Source organism: Arvicanthis niloticus, chromosome 1 (assembly GCF_011762505.2).
Source record: "Arvicanthis niloticus isolate mArvNil1 chromosome 1, mArvNil1.pat.X, whole genome shotgun sequence".
Classification (NCBI taxonomy): Eukaryota; Metazoa; Chordata; class Mammalia; order Rodentia; family Muridae; genus Arvicanthis; species Arvicanthis niloticus.
This window is the reverse complement of record NC_047658.1, coordinates 159,977,053-159,994,324: the sequence shown is the minus strand read 5'-3', so window position 1 is coordinate 159,994,324 and position 17,272 is coordinate 159,977,053. Positions and strand designations below refer to the sequence as shown.

The 17,272-nt window shown below is 38.2% G+C and overlaps 3 protein-coding genes across 16 annotated transcripts in view; 1 reads left to right on the top strand and 2 right to left on the bottom strand.

Annotated features, from left to right (window-relative positions):
- Positions 1 to 580, bottom strand: part of Shoc2 (SHOC2 leucine rich repeat scaffold protein) — an 81,679-nt gene extending 81,099 nt beyond the window's left edge. Inside the window, exon 1 of one of the 2 annotated variants that reach the window (XM_076924448.1) lies at positions 443 to 580. The gene's annotated coding sequence lies outside the window, so the exon portion shown is untranslated. Of the gene's footprint in view, positions 1 to 342 lie in introns of both variants that reach the window. The other variant, XM_076924447.1, reaches the window with a different exon arrangement.
- On the top strand, positions 147 to 15,524 carry Bbip1 (BBSome interacting protein 1). Of its 6 annotated transcripts, none has more exons than XM_076924481.1 (5): positions 149 to 328; positions 1,161 to 1,254; positions 6,290 to 6,366; positions 12,863 to 12,936; positions 13,553 to 15,524. In XM_076924481.1, the coding sequence occupies exons 4-5, from the start codon at positions 12,891 to 12,893 to the stop codon at positions 13,717 to 13,719; spliced, it is 213 nt and encodes a 70-aa protein (XP_076780596.1). In that variant the 5' UTR covers positions 149 to 328; positions 1,161 to 1,254; positions 6,290 to 6,366; positions 12,863 to 12,890; the 3' UTR covers positions 13,720 to 15,524. The 6 variants fall into 6 exon arrangements, with proteins under 6 accessions (XP_076780608.1, XP_076780596.1, XP_034354564.1 ...); XM_034498673.2 differs by having other exon boundaries at positions 150 to 328; positions 6,287 to 6,366; XM_076924475.1 differs by lacking the exon at positions 149 to 328 and adding an exon at positions 449 to 586.
- Positions 8,045 to 17,272, bottom strand: part of Pdcd4 (programmed cell death 4) — a 32,277-nt gene continuing 23,049 nt past the window's right edge. For 4 of the 8 annotated variants that reach the window (XM_034498626.2, XM_034498651.2, XM_076924458.1 and 1 more), the window contains one exon: positions 15,001 to 15,788. In XM_034498626.2, coding sequence (XP_034354517.1) covers positions 15,728 to 15,788 — 61 coding nt within the window. In that variant the 3' untranslated portion in view covers positions 15,001 to 15,727. Of the gene's footprint in view, positions 12,029 to 15,000; positions 15,789 to 17,272 lie in introns of those variants that run through there. The other 4 variants (XR_004606451.2, XR_004606453.2, XR_013107408.1 and 1 more) reach the window with 2 other exon arrangements.

Genomic DNA, 17,272 nt, shown 5'->3' with positions numbered 1-17,272 from the left:
GGAGGGATGGGCGGAGCCAGAGCAAATGCAGTTGCCCAATCAGAGCAAAACACTGGTGCCAGCTTCCCTGTCCCCGCCCTTTTCCTTTCCTCCCGCGGCAGTGCGCGGTCTCCCGCCCACTGGGCGCCGCTGGCTAGCTCCGCCACAGAGAAAGCCTCCAGCCGGGTAGAGAAACTACTCCCAATCGGAAGTTACAGCTGAAGCCCAGGCAGCCATAATTGATAATGGCAAGAGGCGTTTCCTGTCACCGGTTTGACGTATATTTTTCCTGCATTCGGTTCCCCGGTACCCCAGGCAACAGCAGAGCCGCCTGGAAAGCGATGCACCTGTGAGTATACTTACGGAAGATGTGCACAGACAGTCCACACTGGACGAGTTAATTCGCGCTCAGGAACTGCAGATTTGGTTTTCGGGCTCTTTACTGAGCCGCCTGATCACTTACCTAGAACTACACTTTAGAGCTTCAAAACTCCCTCGCGCCGGAAGTTGCGCTTGGCACTTCCTAGTAGGGTCATGGCCAGGAGGTGGGAGTAGTCGCCCCAGCCTGCGCCCCAGGGGTTGCCTCCGCCTAGAGCTGAAGAGTGAGGTAAGTGTCCCTGACGCCCTACAGCGGGGCCGGCCCGGCCGGATGAACCGCAGGGAGGGAGCTCGGAGAAGACTAGTAGCTAAGGCCCAGGGCCGCTTCCGCCGGCAGAGGGTTTCTTTTCCGGCTGGTGGGGCGGTGGCCAGCCTTCCCTCCGCCCCTCTGAGGTTCCCTGTAGGGCGAGGCTGCAGGATCCACCGCCCGGCCGGGCCAGAGGGCCCGCAGACCCTAGGTCTGCACAGTGGGGCAGGCGACACGCCTCCACGAGTTCCTGTCAAGCACGGCACTTTCACTCCCTGGCCTTTAGAAACTCTCAATTTCGGGAACCAAAAGGAACCAGTTTCCACCCCTATCAAAAAAGATGACTTCCCTGAACCAACCCACAAAAGCAAAACCTTGTCTTCCCTTTTTGTCCTGCCTCACCTTTCTGGGCTCTTTATAAGCCTTGACTAGAGTTCTGGGTTAGGGTATATTGTAGTAGTTAGTCCTGAGTGTCTACGATTGTGGATATCCTTTTAAAGAAGATTTTAAAATATCTAAAATGTTTGATGTGTCTCCAAGACATTGTCTCGTGTAGTTCCTTCTGTAGGTATTTCGAGGCAAGAAGTCAATCGTTCTGATAACTACAAATCGGATTACTAAAGCTGCAAGAAAAAGATAACAATTTTCAGGTAAATTAAAATATGTTTATACCTAACCAATCAAAAATTAAAATGCAAATCTACCTTCTCTACCTATGTTCCACAAAAAAAATGAAATAATCTTATTTCTCCTGAGGTTAATTATTGTATTGTATTGTAATTACTGTCACCTTTTGTGATTTGTGTCCATTATTCCGTTATCCTTGGAGATGTGTAGTAAAGTCTCTCCAACAGGAAGTGATTTCCTCTGACCTTACAGCACTTCTTACACATCTTATAATAGTCACTATTTCATGTATCAGCTGCTTCTGTGGTTTTCGCTTCATGAATATGTTTACACCTGAACAAAATGATTTGTGTGGGATTCACCTGCTCTGCACATAATAGTGCTTTAGTAAAAGGTTACATTGTTAGCAATGTCCTTCAGTAGCAGAAATTTGAGTATAGTCCCTGGTACTCAGTCCTTAGGTCTACCCTCTGAAGTCTTTACAACTTAATTCCCCTCCCAACTGTTTGTTTGTGAAAATGTGCAGACATTACAAAGCTAAAAAAGCTAGGTGTGATGCCCTTAGGGGCTGAAGCAAGAGAATCTCAAGTTCAATGCCACAGGGATCCATAGTGAACTCCTATCTCAGAATAGGAGGCAGGCAGGAAGCTAAGACACTGCACAGTGTCACACCCTTTGACCTATGTTTGGTGGTTGCTAAGATTCTGCTATTCACATTTCTTTACTCTTTATATGCCTACTTTAATACTATTTGGAAATAATTTATAGGTCTGCAGTTAGGCAGACCGTAACATGAATTTCCTAAGAATTTCCAAGTAGAGAAACTGCAAAATATAGTATTATCACAACCAAGAAAAGTAGCAATTTTATAACATAAAATACAGAGAATATACAAATAAAGCCCTATCAAAAGTTTTGTATTGTACATGGACCATTCTTCTTCCTCTCTGTGACATTGACATTTTGAAGACGTCAACCCAGAGGTATTGTTGAAAAGGGAACCCTTTTCTTATTTTATGGAAACCACAAGTTAGACTGGAGGCTTGATTAAGTTTAATTCTTTTTTGTGCATAGTTGTGTAACTTTTTCCAGTTGGGTTCTCAAATGCTGCTCCATATACCCTTGCCTTGTGTTGCTAGTAAAGTCCATCCTACCTGTCAAGCTGAGGGTTTAGCATTTCATTTGCCTGTGTGTATAGAGTATTTACTAGTGCCCTAGGCTGGCAATGTAGACTGTCTCCCTTTAATAAATGTTGCTACTTTGCCTATGCTTTAAGCTGATGCAATGAAATCTACAGCAAAGTATACTGATGTCAGCATAGTTTCTTGAGTTTCAAGTCCTGGCACCCTGCAGACTGTTGTTGAAAGATGTATGGCTCTGTAATTCAAATATGTGAATCTTGATGCTATCTTGGCAGATACCAAGGTAACTATTGTCCATCTGGCTACAATCCAATGTAGGCAATGGTATTTTGTCCCTGAAATTCTACAAGATCTCATTGGTCCTGTTGTTTCTGTGATAGCTTTCTGGTAGTAAGGATTGCCTATTAAAAATTGCAAAAATCAAGGTTAAACTTAACCCTTAGTTCATTAGGAACATGCTCTGCCCAGTGGATCAAGAACTGTGAGATATAGTTTATAATCACAAGAGGAAAGCTCCAAGAACGCAGAGTAGTCCTGCTACCCCACACTCACTTCATCTTAAAGGTAAAAGGAATCTCTTAGGTTAGCATAGAATGCTGTTAGCCATCACACTGAAAGTTAAAATAACATGTTTCAATAGTTGCATTCTTTGTGTAAGAGGAAGTGTGCTCCTCTATAATTGTGAAACAATTTTAACTTAATACCAAATTCAGGAAGGCTAAAACTAGGCTTTAGAATCAGACCTGGACTTCAGGAGTATGCTCATTCACTAGCTGTGTCTGTGGGCTGTTTAAATTGAACAGAATTCAAGTATTCTGTAAACTACTTTAGCTTGCCTCATAGCATATAGAATGTGGTCAGAGTTTATTGTTATTAACTTCTAAAGCAGTGTCTACTTTAGGCACATATTGAGCATTAAAATACTTAGAAAGTGAATGAGTGTGTGTGTGAGTGAGAGAGCACTCCAAGTTCAATGTCAAACACATAAAAAGATTGTCATTCAGTGATTCTGGAGGGCTTTAGGGGGGGAAAGTATACATTTTTAATGATGACACAAGGTTTTATCAGAAATTCTGAGATTTGAGGACTGGGCTTTGGAAAACAATGTAAACTATCAGAATAGTTCTCTTCCTTATATACTGTAGAAACAGCTAACCAATTATCTCAGCCACTATTTAACTTCACAAAGGCTATTAGTATTTTTAAGACTGTCACCTAGAACTGAATTTTGAAGCAGGTTATTAAAGAGCAGTATTTTACATGAGATGAATATGAATGTAACAGTGGAATATGCTATGGCATCATCCAGATATCACATGAACAATGCCTGTTCTGAGGCTTGGGCACATTTCAGAAACTAGACACCACACATTTTATTAGCATGAGTCTGAGTTAATTAACCAAATTGAGCATGTTGCAACACAATTATACTAGCAGATGCCAGCTAGCAATGCAGAATAAAATCTACTATGTCTCCAACAGTCTGATATCTGATGTCAGTTGGCTTCTCCACATGAATGTTATCAGTCAATACTCTGTTGGCATATGGGCAATTCCTTGAGTAAAACTGGGTGTTACTACTGTGTATCTTCTGGGAAACACGTTTTTTTCTACACTTTCCCCTTTTTCTTATTAGCTTACATTGGACAGTCCATAGGGGACTAGGGTTGTGGCTCAGAAGTGAATGCTTGGCTAGTGTACACAAGGCCCTAATCCCTTGTACTACCCAAAATCTATGCTTTTGAAAATTCATCTACCATTCAACTGCAAGTTTTGAATTAAAACAAAATTTTTGTTATTCCTACAATCCTATGCCATGCCCACTTGAAACTACACCTAACCAAACTGAATTTAGTTTAAAAGAGATGACTTAATATTCACAAAAGAATTTACTTAAAAGCACTTACAACAAAAAGCCTTTATATTATAGAATTCTTTCTGGTGCTTAAGTCTTTAGGATTTAACTCTTAGTGACGAGTAGGCCAGATCCAGTGGTTTGCACCAGTAATACCAGCTACTGTTGAGGATGAAGCAGGAGACCCCTTGAGCCCAGGGGTCCCAGAGCAACCTAAGCAACTGCATCCAGATCCTATCTCAAAAAAGGGTCAGTTAGTGTACAGCTGGTGCAGTTAGACAATTGGGCGTATATCGCATAGGCTCTATATTTTACTGCAGGTCAGTGTCACATATGTTTAACAGCTGAGCTGAGAAGGGAAGGGGAGCAGTGGGGACAGTAAGGACTGGGGAATGTGAGAGCACATAGTTAGAAAATACTGCCAGATAATCTTCAAGTTTTCAAAATTGGTTCAAATACTTTTTAAATGTCCAGCAGACCAGAAGAAAATGAAACTAGTTTGGGACTGTAGGGCTATAACTTTATGATATCTATATTTCTTACATTAAAAACACTAGGACTTTGATAAAGACAATCAAAATACTTTATACTGTTACTTCTCTTGGTAAGAATCAAGTAACTTGTCATCTCTACCAAAAATTCAAGATATATTTTTAACATACAACAGACTCCTGCTCCCTTGATTACAGTCTGAGTAGGTTTCTCCTCTTCGCAGATCACTTAAAACCTTTGACATGATTTCAGCCTCGAGTTATATATACTATGGTGTACATTTGCTTTATCATACATTCAAAAACACTTAAGGACTTGGCAGTGCATGCTGCTTTAAATAAGTTTATAAAAAGTGTTAAATCACGTTTAAACAAATCATGCCATCTTATAGGATATGATGTCTATAAAGATGACAACTTTTGGACCTGGAAAATCCCTTAATGGCAGTGTAGAGCAAGTCCATCATGACATGAAAATCTGACTTAGGATAGTGAACCATACTGGATTTCCAGACATTTTTTCTCTCTACTCTGTATCTGACGCTTACAATCTTGGATAGATAATATCCATGAGGAAATGAAGCTGCAGATTGGTTAAGATGTGTTCAGGGTCACACAGTTAAGTTACCCATCGGTGTAACTTCAGAATCCCATTTAAAGTCTACACTGAAACAACAGAACAAACCAGCTCATTAGCCCAGGTACAAGTCTGTGTTTCGTTTTACAGTAGCTTACTAGAGGAAAAACTTCCAGCTCAAGCTCATTTATCCCAATCACAGATTAGCTTTTGTTGTCATAACTTTGTTTAAAACATGTGGACACCTAAACTGTGAAGCATTCCATCACAGACTTAAGAGATGTGGCTTAGAATATGCCGATGGGTATCTTTAATACAGGGAAAGGAGGGATGGTGAAGACCAGGTAACAAGTTAGGAGTCCTGGGCACAGAATAAGGAGAAAAGACATTTACCTGTGAGTAACAAACACTCCTGTGAGCTAGAACAGTTTTAAAAACAGATCCAAGCCCTGTCCTGGGTCTTAACTGGGTCGTGTTTCTGACCCATATGCATGGAACTGGAGTTAGGTTTTAGTAACAGTCCCCTTTCTATCTACCACTTTTAACCACAATTTGCATTTTCAAAGTAGCTAGACAAAAATATGAATAAAGCTTATAGCCCTGTTTATCTATTTAACATATTATATATCTGCTTAAAATGTGACCACTCCCATGGCACATTCTTTTAAAACATAACACTAAGGACTGAGGCTCCATCATAGAGCACTTGCTTAGCATAACAAGACCCTGATTTGGTCACCAGCACTAAAAATATATCTGTAAATAAAACCCATGGCCAAAAATCAGCTTGCCATCCTGTGCTGTTTTCAGGGTGGTATCAATTATGACAACTAGAATTCTCAACTTAAAAGTTAAGAAAGAACACTATGTGCTACATATATCATCTGTGACAGTTGCTAATGAGATTTTTAAAAAGGTATTCTTTAGTTTGTACCGCACCATTCCTTTTTAAACTTCCTTCTGATTCATTTTTCACCTACTTTCTAACAGCAGTCAGTGACATCAGAGCTGCCCATCCCAATCAACTGGGAAGAGCGCATTACTTTGGCCTTCATTGGTTCCTATTCATTGTAAGTGCTTCTCTTGTCTTTCTAACATATGGAATGTTTGTTTTTCTGGAGGGTCTCCAAGCTGTTTGCCCAGGTGTAACATAGAGAGCTGAAAAAAGGACCAGGTAACAGAGTATGGTGGACCAGAATCCAAGTCCTTTTGCTTCACTTAACAACTATGTAATCTTAGACATAGTTACTTTTCTCTAGTCTTGTACATTTGCAATATATGTATTTTTAGGGGATTAATGGGAGGTGGGTAATTCCAGTTTTATTTTTTGGCTATACCCAAACTAATTCAATTCTAAAATTGCATTTTGAGATAATATTGACACACACACACATGCACAGTTCAAATGTCTTAGATAATACAGCTTTCCACTAAACACTGCTATTTTAAAGCTAAGAGACAGACAGACAGACAGACAGACAGACAGACAGAGATGGGAGGGGGATGTTTTTCTAAGTCAGCATTTCTCTGTGTTCCTGGCAGGCCTGAAACTTACTCTGTAGACCTGCTTGCCTCCTGAGTACTGGGATTAAAGGCATGCTCCCCCAGCCCAGCTAGATACATTTAAACTAATCTGCATTGGAGATTAGATCACTACGAGAGTATGGTTCTAGATAGAATGGCGGGAGTCCATAGATGTAGCACTGTAAAGAGGACTGATCTCAGAAGCCATGTATGCTCTGGTCTGTTTGATAATGGATGCAACAATGGATGAATAATTCTGAGTTTTTCCTCCATACTGGTTGGTATGTTTTTATCCATTAAATATTAGTAATAAGCCCCATAGCTGTAGACCTTTTTCCTGAGAATCTAGTTGTGTGCCATTATAGTGATCATCATTACAGTACAGTAAGAACTGCTTATATTCGGTGGGCTCTTATGTGCTAGAAATTGATGTAATATGAATTCTTTATTCAGTGCCATGCATTGCTATGGCATATGTGCACCAACACACATACAAAGTAAGCAAAATGCTAACTGTGCTTTAAAAGAAAATAAGATGCTTCTCTTAACTGCTTGTCGTTTAGCACTGATCCCACCACCCACCATGTCCACCCTCTTGAGAAATTCAATGCGACTCTATCATTCATTCTGGTGTGCGACTGACTCTCTGTACCTCAGTCACTGTTTTCTTCCAGTTGGACTTACCTACTTAATGAGCCTAACCTCCACTGTGATGTCTTAAGTCAGTATTCTACTGCTGTGAAGATACACCATGACCAAAGCAACTCTTATAAAGAAAGCACGACATTGAGGACTTCGTTAGTTTCAGAGGTTTAGTCCATTATCATCGTGGTAGAAAGCATGGCAGCATGCAGGCAGACATGGTGCTGAAGTAGCGGAGAGCTACTGTCAGTATCTGCTGCCCAAGAGATTCTGGTCCTAACGTGGGCTTTTAAAACATCAAAGCCTACCCCACAGTGACACACTTCCTCCAACAAGGCCACACCTCCTAAGCCCTTCAAATAGTGCCACTCTCTGATGACCAAGTATTCAAATCTATGACACTATGAGGCTAATCTCATTCAAACCACTACACATGGTCTTTACTATTCCTTCCAGTGTTTAATACCTGCAAAATCCAATTATTTTAACATCTTCAGCCATCTTTGATCATTTTCTTATCACCCAAAGGGAACACTTTATAAAATGATAAAATATATGAATCTCACTAAAGGTAAGACAATAAACCATCTTGGATTTATCTTTATTAATTATTCAGAAAAAATGTGATTTTCAATTAGCTTTGTTTGTAAGTCATGGTGATATGTCTTATCACACATGCATATAACATGTTACAGTAGATCCTGTACCATATAAACATTCTGAAACAAGTCCAAGTTCAAATAAGTTTGGAAAAAAATACATTTTCAATTCTCCTGTTGCAGATTCATTACATACTTTGTCATGTTGAAGTTTTAAGAAAGTTTTAATGTTAAAAAGGAATCTAACTGCTTTTCTTACCAGGTTATCTCAGAATTTATTCTCTCAGGTACTCTATTAATATGTCTAAAGACAGCATAATGTGATTTATTGTACAACTCAGAAGTACGTATGCCAGGGTACTCATATGCTTCAAGACACCTAAAGACAGTCAGAGCAGAAAGGAGGCAGCAAGGCTAAGAATAATGAATGTGCAGACATTAACTTCTATGCTCAGTCTCTGATGCTGGATTCCCTGAGAAAATGCATCTTTTAGATTTTTTTAGAAAATGTACGTCTCATTTCACGTACCCCTCCCTTCACAATCACCTAACCAAAAAAGGGGGCATTTTCTATTCAATGTAGAATTTTACTATGATTAAATGTTTCAAGGACCAAACGTCTCTTAGGTGCCATAGACAGTAAGTAAATAAAGCTCTTAAGAAGACAGGACTTGGGGCTATTAGAGGAGGCTGAGCTTTACAAGACTGCTGAATGCTATTTCCAGAACTACTGAAGGACATAGAACTGCACTAGCAATGCAGTGCAATGGTAGAAACCTTGCCTAGCATGCATAATGGTGAAAGCTTAATTTATTAGTTAGCTGTTCATTAAAACTACTTATTAATGGGACTGGAGAAATGACTCGGTGGCTAAGAACACTGGTTGCTCCTCCAGAAGAACCTGGGTTCAATTCCCAGCACCCACATGGTAGGTCACAACTGTCTGCAATTCCAATTTCAAGCAATCTGGCAACTTCACACACACACAAGCAAAGCACCAATACACATAAAAATAAAAATAAATCTTTTTTTAAAACTACTTATTCATGAAAGATCACTATGACTTTTAAATATATAATGTTCAAAACCTGAACAAAAAATGTTTGCATTCTAATCTTAGAACTTATGCAGGTATAAATGAAAAACCCGACTGTGGCAATCCAAATAAATTCTCAGCCATGCATACATGAACTTACTGAGAAAGGTCTCCTTAGTAACAGATGCATAGTATATATTTTAAAGCTAAATGTATAGATTTTTTTGTAGCTAGATAATAAGATAGTGTGATCAGATATCAAGCATGAAAATGTTATATTAAAATTGTGACAGAAATAAAGAGGTCTAGGTATGAATAATATAAAATTTCTAAGAAAGAACCTCATTTTTATTAAAAAATGTTAGCTACCAAATTGCAGTGTTTACATTGAATATTTTAAAAACTCTAATGTGTAGAAATCATTCCCTTTGTAACTATTACAAATGAAAAATGTAAAATGTGTAAAGTAAGTGATGAATCTAGTTTCTCCAAAATACTAAGACTGCAGGTAAGAGTTTAAAGACAGCACACATTCATGGAGTTAGGAAGAACTGAAGTGATCTTCTCTTTCTACTGAAGGACTTCCAACTTGTCCACATACAGGACTGATTTTTAGACAAGTCTTTCAACACTCTAACAACAGTAAGATAGACTATGACAAAGGCTTCGTCTTCTCTTACATTCACCTTAGACAGTCCAGTACTATGGGAGTTTGTATACTGTCTCAGGATTTTGAACTGTACCACAGAAGCAGAACTATATTCTCTAAAGTAGATCACAAACTTTTAAAAAAATCACCCTAAGAGCTTCAAATAGTGATCTAGTGACATCACATTTATTTGAGTATTAAAAATTTAGGTTGCAGTACAGTGGGTTTACTCCTGCTTTTTAATATTCCTTTCTTAATAATCCATCACAATCTGGATGATTGTTTTTCATCTAAGATAATATTCTAGTCAGTACATAGCCCCTACTTTAACTCTTGGCCAATTGGTGAATCAGCGGGCTCAGTATTGCTCAACGATTTCTAGTCAGTGTCATTTTTAATGCAGTGCTGAATGGGCATCCCTATCTCAAGCATTATACTGCAGTTTTACTGAATAGAATGTTTAGTTTTAGTAGAATACAGGAAAGGAGCTCTATTGAAACAGGCTGCTCATTTCCCTAAACCTTCTCACTATAGAAAATAACAGGCTCTTGACTTGTCTACAATTCCAAGACATAGCACATATACCCACACACTAAAGGCTTGGCTTAAGGGCCACCCTAATGAGACCATCATGATTTTCTTACAGCTGGATTACCCTCTTCCAGCATTGCTCAGTTTAAACTTTTATCTGCAGTACTTAACTACCTCCTGCTGTTCTCTTCCCTTGTCCCTGGCTGTAGAGACCAAATGGCAACAGATTTTTATTTGTTCACTGATGGGACATTCATCTGGCACATGATAGGCCCTCATTTACTGAATGGTCATGGCAGTTTTTCAATACACATTTCAGTAATAGTTGTTTGTGATGTTTCTCTTTTGATCCATCTGCCTCTGGTTTAGTACATATCTCACCTACATTGATAATACATTTAAAAGTAGCCACAACTCCTAAAAACACTTCTGTTTGGTTAATAGCAGACTGCTAGGAGAAAAAAAAAAAAATGAGTGTCCCTTCCTATTCTAGACTCCCAAGGCAGTTAATTATGAAAACTATGGATCCTGGCCAGTGCTGGCCATCGGATCTCCACCTTGCTTATTTTAGCCCTTCCCTTCCTGTTTCTCTCCTGTCAAGCTGCCTAAGCAAATGAGGGCACTGATCTTACCCACACCAGACCCAACCCACTGTCTCCCAGTCCTTTAGCCCCACATCCTTTCCACTTGGTCAGACAGAGAAATGAACATCAAGTTTCACTGTTTGCCTTGGGCTGTTATTTCAGATGTGTAAGAGGTACAAACTAAAGGAAAACAACGGGTAGTGATTTAATTGTACAAAGCTAGAGTTGTTCATTCTATAAACAGTTACAACTTAACCTATTATGATAGGTAGCATCTTGGTTAAGTGTGAAAATAGTTACTATGCTTTACTTTTCTCAAAATCAGTAACATCCCATGCTTTTCAGTGGCATAGAAGATCTGTACCTGATGCAGGCACAGGATTTTTTTTTTTTTTTTTTAAACCAAGACAAGGTTTTTCTGTTGTAGCTGTGGCTGTTCTGGCATTTACTCTAAAGACCAGGCTGGCCTCAAACTCAGAGATCCACCTGCCTCTGCTTCCCAAGTGCTGGAATTAAAGGAGTATACCTCCTGCCATTGACCAGCTCAGGCACAGTGTTTACACTGAAATATTTTTAATGGAAAATATTCGGTAGTTATATTTAATTGGTGCTATGCAATGCTATCAGCCTTCAATCCAACCTGGAAGAAAAAAGGCCGCAGTGATTAGGTGCCAGGTGTAAACAGCAAGGAAGAAATGTCATAGGAGCTGCACATTCTAAAGAAATTGCATAGTAGACTTACCTCATACTCAATTTATGAGGAGTTGCTTTCCTGGCCTATTCCTTACATCATCATCTCTCCCTTACAGAGCAGAGAGTTTCTTAGACATTCCAAAGTAATTTGAATGAGAAGATAACCAACTTGAAGGATACAAAGTATCCTTTTATTAGAAATGTCAAAGTAGTGGAACAAGAATGACAAAAAACAGAAGCAGCTTCACTTGGCTGTAATTAATTTGCAGTGGGTAGGAAAAGCAGGCACCGAGCCAGCATCACCACTTTATAAATAATAAGTCTTGGTGGTAACATTGTGAAACACTGCAGTAAGGTTGCATCAGTGTGGTCAAACATCACTAAATGGGTGGCATTGTCTGGAAAAGTGTATTTAGGAAGGCATCATTCTACAACTTGATCCACAAGACTTAGAGCATACAGCATAGCAGTAATCTGGGATAGAACACATGGAGCAAGGGTTACTTTATGCAAACAGCATGTGCTTAGATAGCCCTAACAATACTACCATGAGAGGATAGCCTGTCCTTTTATCATCTAGGATCTCAGTAGGACTACTACACTCTGTAGCTTTTTGGCCCACTGTGCTGCTTCCATACAGATTACAGCTGTGCATCCAGGAAGTGAGCATTATGGTATTTCCTGCTATATAGCAAAGGAATTGCAAAATAGAAATAAGCTGTTTAAGAAAAAGAATGTTGGGACTGGAGAGATGTCTCGGTGGCTAAGAGCAGGAACTGCTCTTCTCAATACCGACATGGTAGGCAGCTCACATCTCTGTGTAGCTCTAGCTCCAGAGGGCCCGACACCCTCACACAGACATGCCATGCAGACAAAACACCGATGACCAGAAGATAAATAAATCATTTCAAATATATTCCTGAAAAACAATGTTAGGAATTGCTTGCCAGCTACCTCCATTTTCAGATGGTAATTATGTTTCAAGAAAAGCAATCAGTGAACCAACATGACTTATATATAAAATGTCTTTTCTCAACTAATTAAAAACAAAGGCAAAAAGAAAATTTTTCCTAGGATGGGAAGTGGCAATGCTTGAAATCCCAGTTACTCACTACTCAATAAAAATTGACAAGATCTATACACACATAAAACATCTTACCCCGATTTTCTGGGAAGAGGATCACAGAAAACTAATGAGAAATTCATGTATATAATGTAGTTCACTTTCTACAGGAATTGTGGTTTCAGTTATGGTCTCCAGTAGTATTCTTTGAGAATTTTAATGTTGGTAATTGATTCTCATTGAAGGAGCAAATACACTGTATCCAGCTTACAGATGGCAGAAGTGAAGTCGATGTTCCGAGAAGTCCTTCCAAAACAAGGTATATCTCACAAGTGTTTGAGTCATAGGCTACTGGAGATTTACAAGGGGATGGACAGTGTGACATAGCTAGGAGCTAAGTGCCTGCAGCTGTGCTATGCTGGTGTTTGCCTCAGCTACTGTACTCTCCCACACTATTCATGAGGAAGCTGTAAAACACTCTTGACTTTTCTCAATAAAGGGCTATCTTTATTAAAATTAAGTGCCATTCCTTTTTAGAAATTCTATTCTTAATGCATGTACAATGTGAAACTGTCAAGTGGAATTAATTCAAAGGAAGATTAAAAGTTGGGGAAAGTAATCTAAGTCAAACTTAAGTTGAGCATTCATGTTAAATATTGCACCTTGCTGTATTTTTATGTTGTATATATACTTCCAATTAAACATTTGGCCCAAACAGCTATATTATATGGTAACAGAAGAGTCTAGCATCCAAGTCCAGCTCCTGTTGCCTGGCCCTGGGGTGTAGAGAGTGTGGCTTGTAGACTACTGCTTTGTCAGTCCAGGAGCAGACACTTTTTTACTGACAGTAAAATTTTAGACTTACATTCTAATTGCAAATCTAAATCACCAGGTATCTTCCTCAAATTAATTAATTTTTTATTTCTTTTTAATAGGGCAGTTGTCTGTGGAAGATGTAACCACAATGGTACTGTGTAAACCCAAGCTTTTACCCTTAAAATCTCTGACTCTGGAAAAACTGGAGAAAATGCAGCAAGCAGCACAGGATACAGTCCGCCAACAAGAAATGACAGAAAAAGGCAACCAGCAAATAACCCACTAACCACTACCACTTTAGAGGATGCCCCATTTTAACCCTTAACTGTTCAGTAACTAGAAACTATTCTGCATCTGTAGGCTAGAAATACTTAAACTGGACATTCAAAATTTTTAAACACAAAATTTGGGTGTTTAAACATTGGTTTGTGTTAAAAGGAAATCTTTGAACCAAGTTTTATGGAATTTTGAAAGTTTTTAAATTATAAGTTTCTCACCTTATTCACCGTACCTATTGTTATGAGTATAAAAACTTAAATGCATCCTTTATGGATGAAGGATTTCTTTGTTTATTAGAAACCTGAATCTAAAAATAAACTCTAATGTGAATAGATTGTTGGGCTTGTACATTACCCAAAAATAAACCAACTGTGTGCCACATCATGTTTACTGCTATGTAACCTGACCAATGACAGCAGTAACAACTAACTTGTCTATAAACTAAAAGCTCGTGGAACTAAGCTCTCAATTACACTTATCTTAAGAAAGAGAGAATTACATAACTGCTACTCAAGTACCACATACAAAAACATGAAAATGCTTATTATAGCAAAAAACTCAAGTAATATGAGCCTAAAAGAGCCATGAGGTTTGAACACCAGAGGGTTTTCTTTCTAAACAATGGTACCTAACCCTGTAACCAAGGAACTGTTTTGAAAATTATAGAGTGATTTTGCTGCAGTCACCAGACACTTTCAGTTACCACAGATGTTGAAACCTTCCTAAGTTAATGAGGCTTTATAAAAGAGGCTAGTAATGTGATCCCTGTAAGGTAACTTATTCATTGGTAGTTATATATTGGTTATTTAGTTAAATGCAAAGCTTTAAGTACTTAAGAGAATTTTTTAAACATGTTAACAGAATATAAGGATAAGATCACTCATTAAACCTCTAGTTATACTAATAAACAAGATTAACGTGTATGTGTATTTCCCTAGGATAACCTTAAAAGGCCTTTAACTATTACACTTTTTTTAAAATTTTGATTTATGTGTCTGTGTGTATGCCACATGTGTGCAGGTGCCCATGGAAGCACAAGAAGACATCTGATCCCCTAGACCTTTATCCTCAAGACAGAAAGACTACCGTGAGTTTGAGGACAGCCTGCACTACCTAAAGAGTTATTAGGCCAGCCAGAGCTATAGAGAGAGGTTCTGTCTCAAGAAACAGTGAAACATTTTTGCTTGTTTTGCACTGTTGGGATTGAACACAAGGCCTAGTAAGGTTCAGACAGGAAACCTAAAAGAACTTTCAAAAGACAGAATAAATGTACTCCCACTAAAGAATCAACAGTGTTTCACATGTTTTATTTTGTTGTACATTCTTGTAGAACCGGGTTCGTTTTTCCAGTTTTGTAGAAAAATAGATGTTCCAGCCACCATTTACTTAACTGTCTAATATTTAAGACCAATCAATATGTTCCCTGGAAAGATGAAAAAGTCTCATGACTAACTCGTTTTTTTTTTTAATTATTTAAAACAAAAATGTATGTGTGTGTGTGTGTGTGTGTGTGTGTGTGTGTTTATACTCTCAAAGCACAGCATTTCCACAGCAGCAGCAGCCAACATGGGGTTTAGTAGCTTCACTTCACCCCTAACTAAAGCTTTGTATAAACCAGTGATTTTACTACAAAAAACACTGTCTTTGAAAGAAAGGAGTGGCAGTCATACATGAATGCAAAACTTGGAATGATTAGGTCATAAACATGGCACTTAGAAAAGTAGCTTATCAGAACATCCCACTTAGGTGGTTACTCTTCTGTCCCTCCTTTAATTTCCCCTCAAAGAAAAAAAAAAAAAAAAAAAAAGAAAATACATCCTTCAAAAATTCCCATTAAATGTAAGTTTATAAAATTTTAGAAATGCCTTGTACCCAAAACAAATTCTTTAAAAAAAAAAAAAAAAAAAGGAAAGAAAAGAAAAGAAAAAGGAAAAAAAGAAAACCTGTGCTGACAACTCTTACAATTGAGCTCTGTTCTTGGTAACACCTAAGACTGACTGTAAGAGTTGCTGTGCTCAGTAGCTCTCAGGTTTAAGACGGCCTCCATCTCCTTCACTTACAAAACGCTTTCTTCCCCTGTAATGAAAAGAACAAAAAAAAAAAAAAAAAAAAAGCATTTAAAAATCTCACTTACTGAAAAACACTAAAGCCTTGACTTTTCAAAGGGTTTTTCTGTTTAAGGCCAATGTGTCTGAATTATTTGAAGATTTTTTTTTTTAACATAATAGACACATTAGATGTTTTATAAAACATCAAATAACAAGCATGTATGAGTAGATAAATGCATGATTACTAATGAACTTTCTTCATCTACTTGGAGTTACTAGTAAAAGTTAAAATAGAAAATGAAGACATTTTAGACTTTAACATTTATTTCTACCTTATTTGAAAGCAAGTGAGCCAAACAAACTTTAAACAGCAATGAGAATTAGGAAAGCTGGAACTGACAACATCGAAATACCCACATTTGGCCAGCAAGATGGTTCAGAGCAGGTAAATGCTCTTGCCAACAAGCCAGATGATCCATCCTGGGACCAACATGGTCAAAACAAAGAATGAATTCTCACAAGGCATGCTCTGACCTCCACACATGTACCGTGACATAAGCACACAAATCCACATATAGCAAATTAGTGTTAAATAATATGGCTGAATAGATGATTAATAAAAAGTGTAGACAACCAAATAAGAATCTACTTTTTTCTAGCCTATATGCCCCATTTGGGGATTCTTGACTGTCATTTGAAAACTCAAGAAACCTTTCTCTACAACTGTCCAGCAGCCTACATTAGTAGGCAAAGAGACCTGCTCCAGGATTACCCCTTGTTCTCTCCCTCCTTACAACATGTACAAGCATGCACGTCACACACAATTGTACACTCAGCACAGAAAAGCAAAAATATAAGAGGCTAAAAAAGTCAAAGTGTTTGGTATTATACAACGGTAAGAACTCTTCAAATGATTCTTCAATAAAGATGACGACTTTCAAACATGAGCTTTAAGGAAAAAAAATCTTAAAAAGCAACCACAAGGTACTGAGAGAAACCTACTGTGTTCGTGAACAGAAAGGCTGGGGACTACATCAGGAGCAGGCTGAACAGTGAAGAACGAAAGACTGATGCTGACACAACAGCTAGACAACAACTCCATTCCAGATACTTCTATACATTTTCCACCATCTTCTCTTAGCATCTAAATGTTTTAGAGCATGGAAGCCTACCTAGAAATAGTTTTTCTGATAATCTTTGCAAAACAAAAATACTCAAAGCTTACATTTTTCAGACTTAAAAATGTATATAAAATGTAAGTTTGGCTCCAACTAAATATTTAACTTTTTACATTACAAGCTTATTTATTTTAAGGGGAAAGGCCCTTATCAACTCTTACATTACATCCTAGAAATACAAATCTAATTCCCTCCAAAAAAAAATCACTCCTACCTGTAGTTTGAAGCTACTACCGAGTACAGCAGAGTTTAGACCTTGAAGTCTAAAAAAGTATGAATTCAAACTCTGCCTATACAATGTACTAGTTGTGAGACCTTGAAGGTTCACTACAAA

Coding starts and splice junctions, on each gene's coding strand:
- Bbip1 (XM_076924493.1), top strand. CDS start 12,891: ATGGCAGAAGTGAAGTCGATGTTCCGAGAAGTCCTTCCAAAACAAG. Junction 12,937..13,552: donor AGAAGTCCTTCCAAAACAAG/GTATATCTCACA, acceptor TCTTTTTAATAG/GGCAGTTGTCTGTGGAAGAT.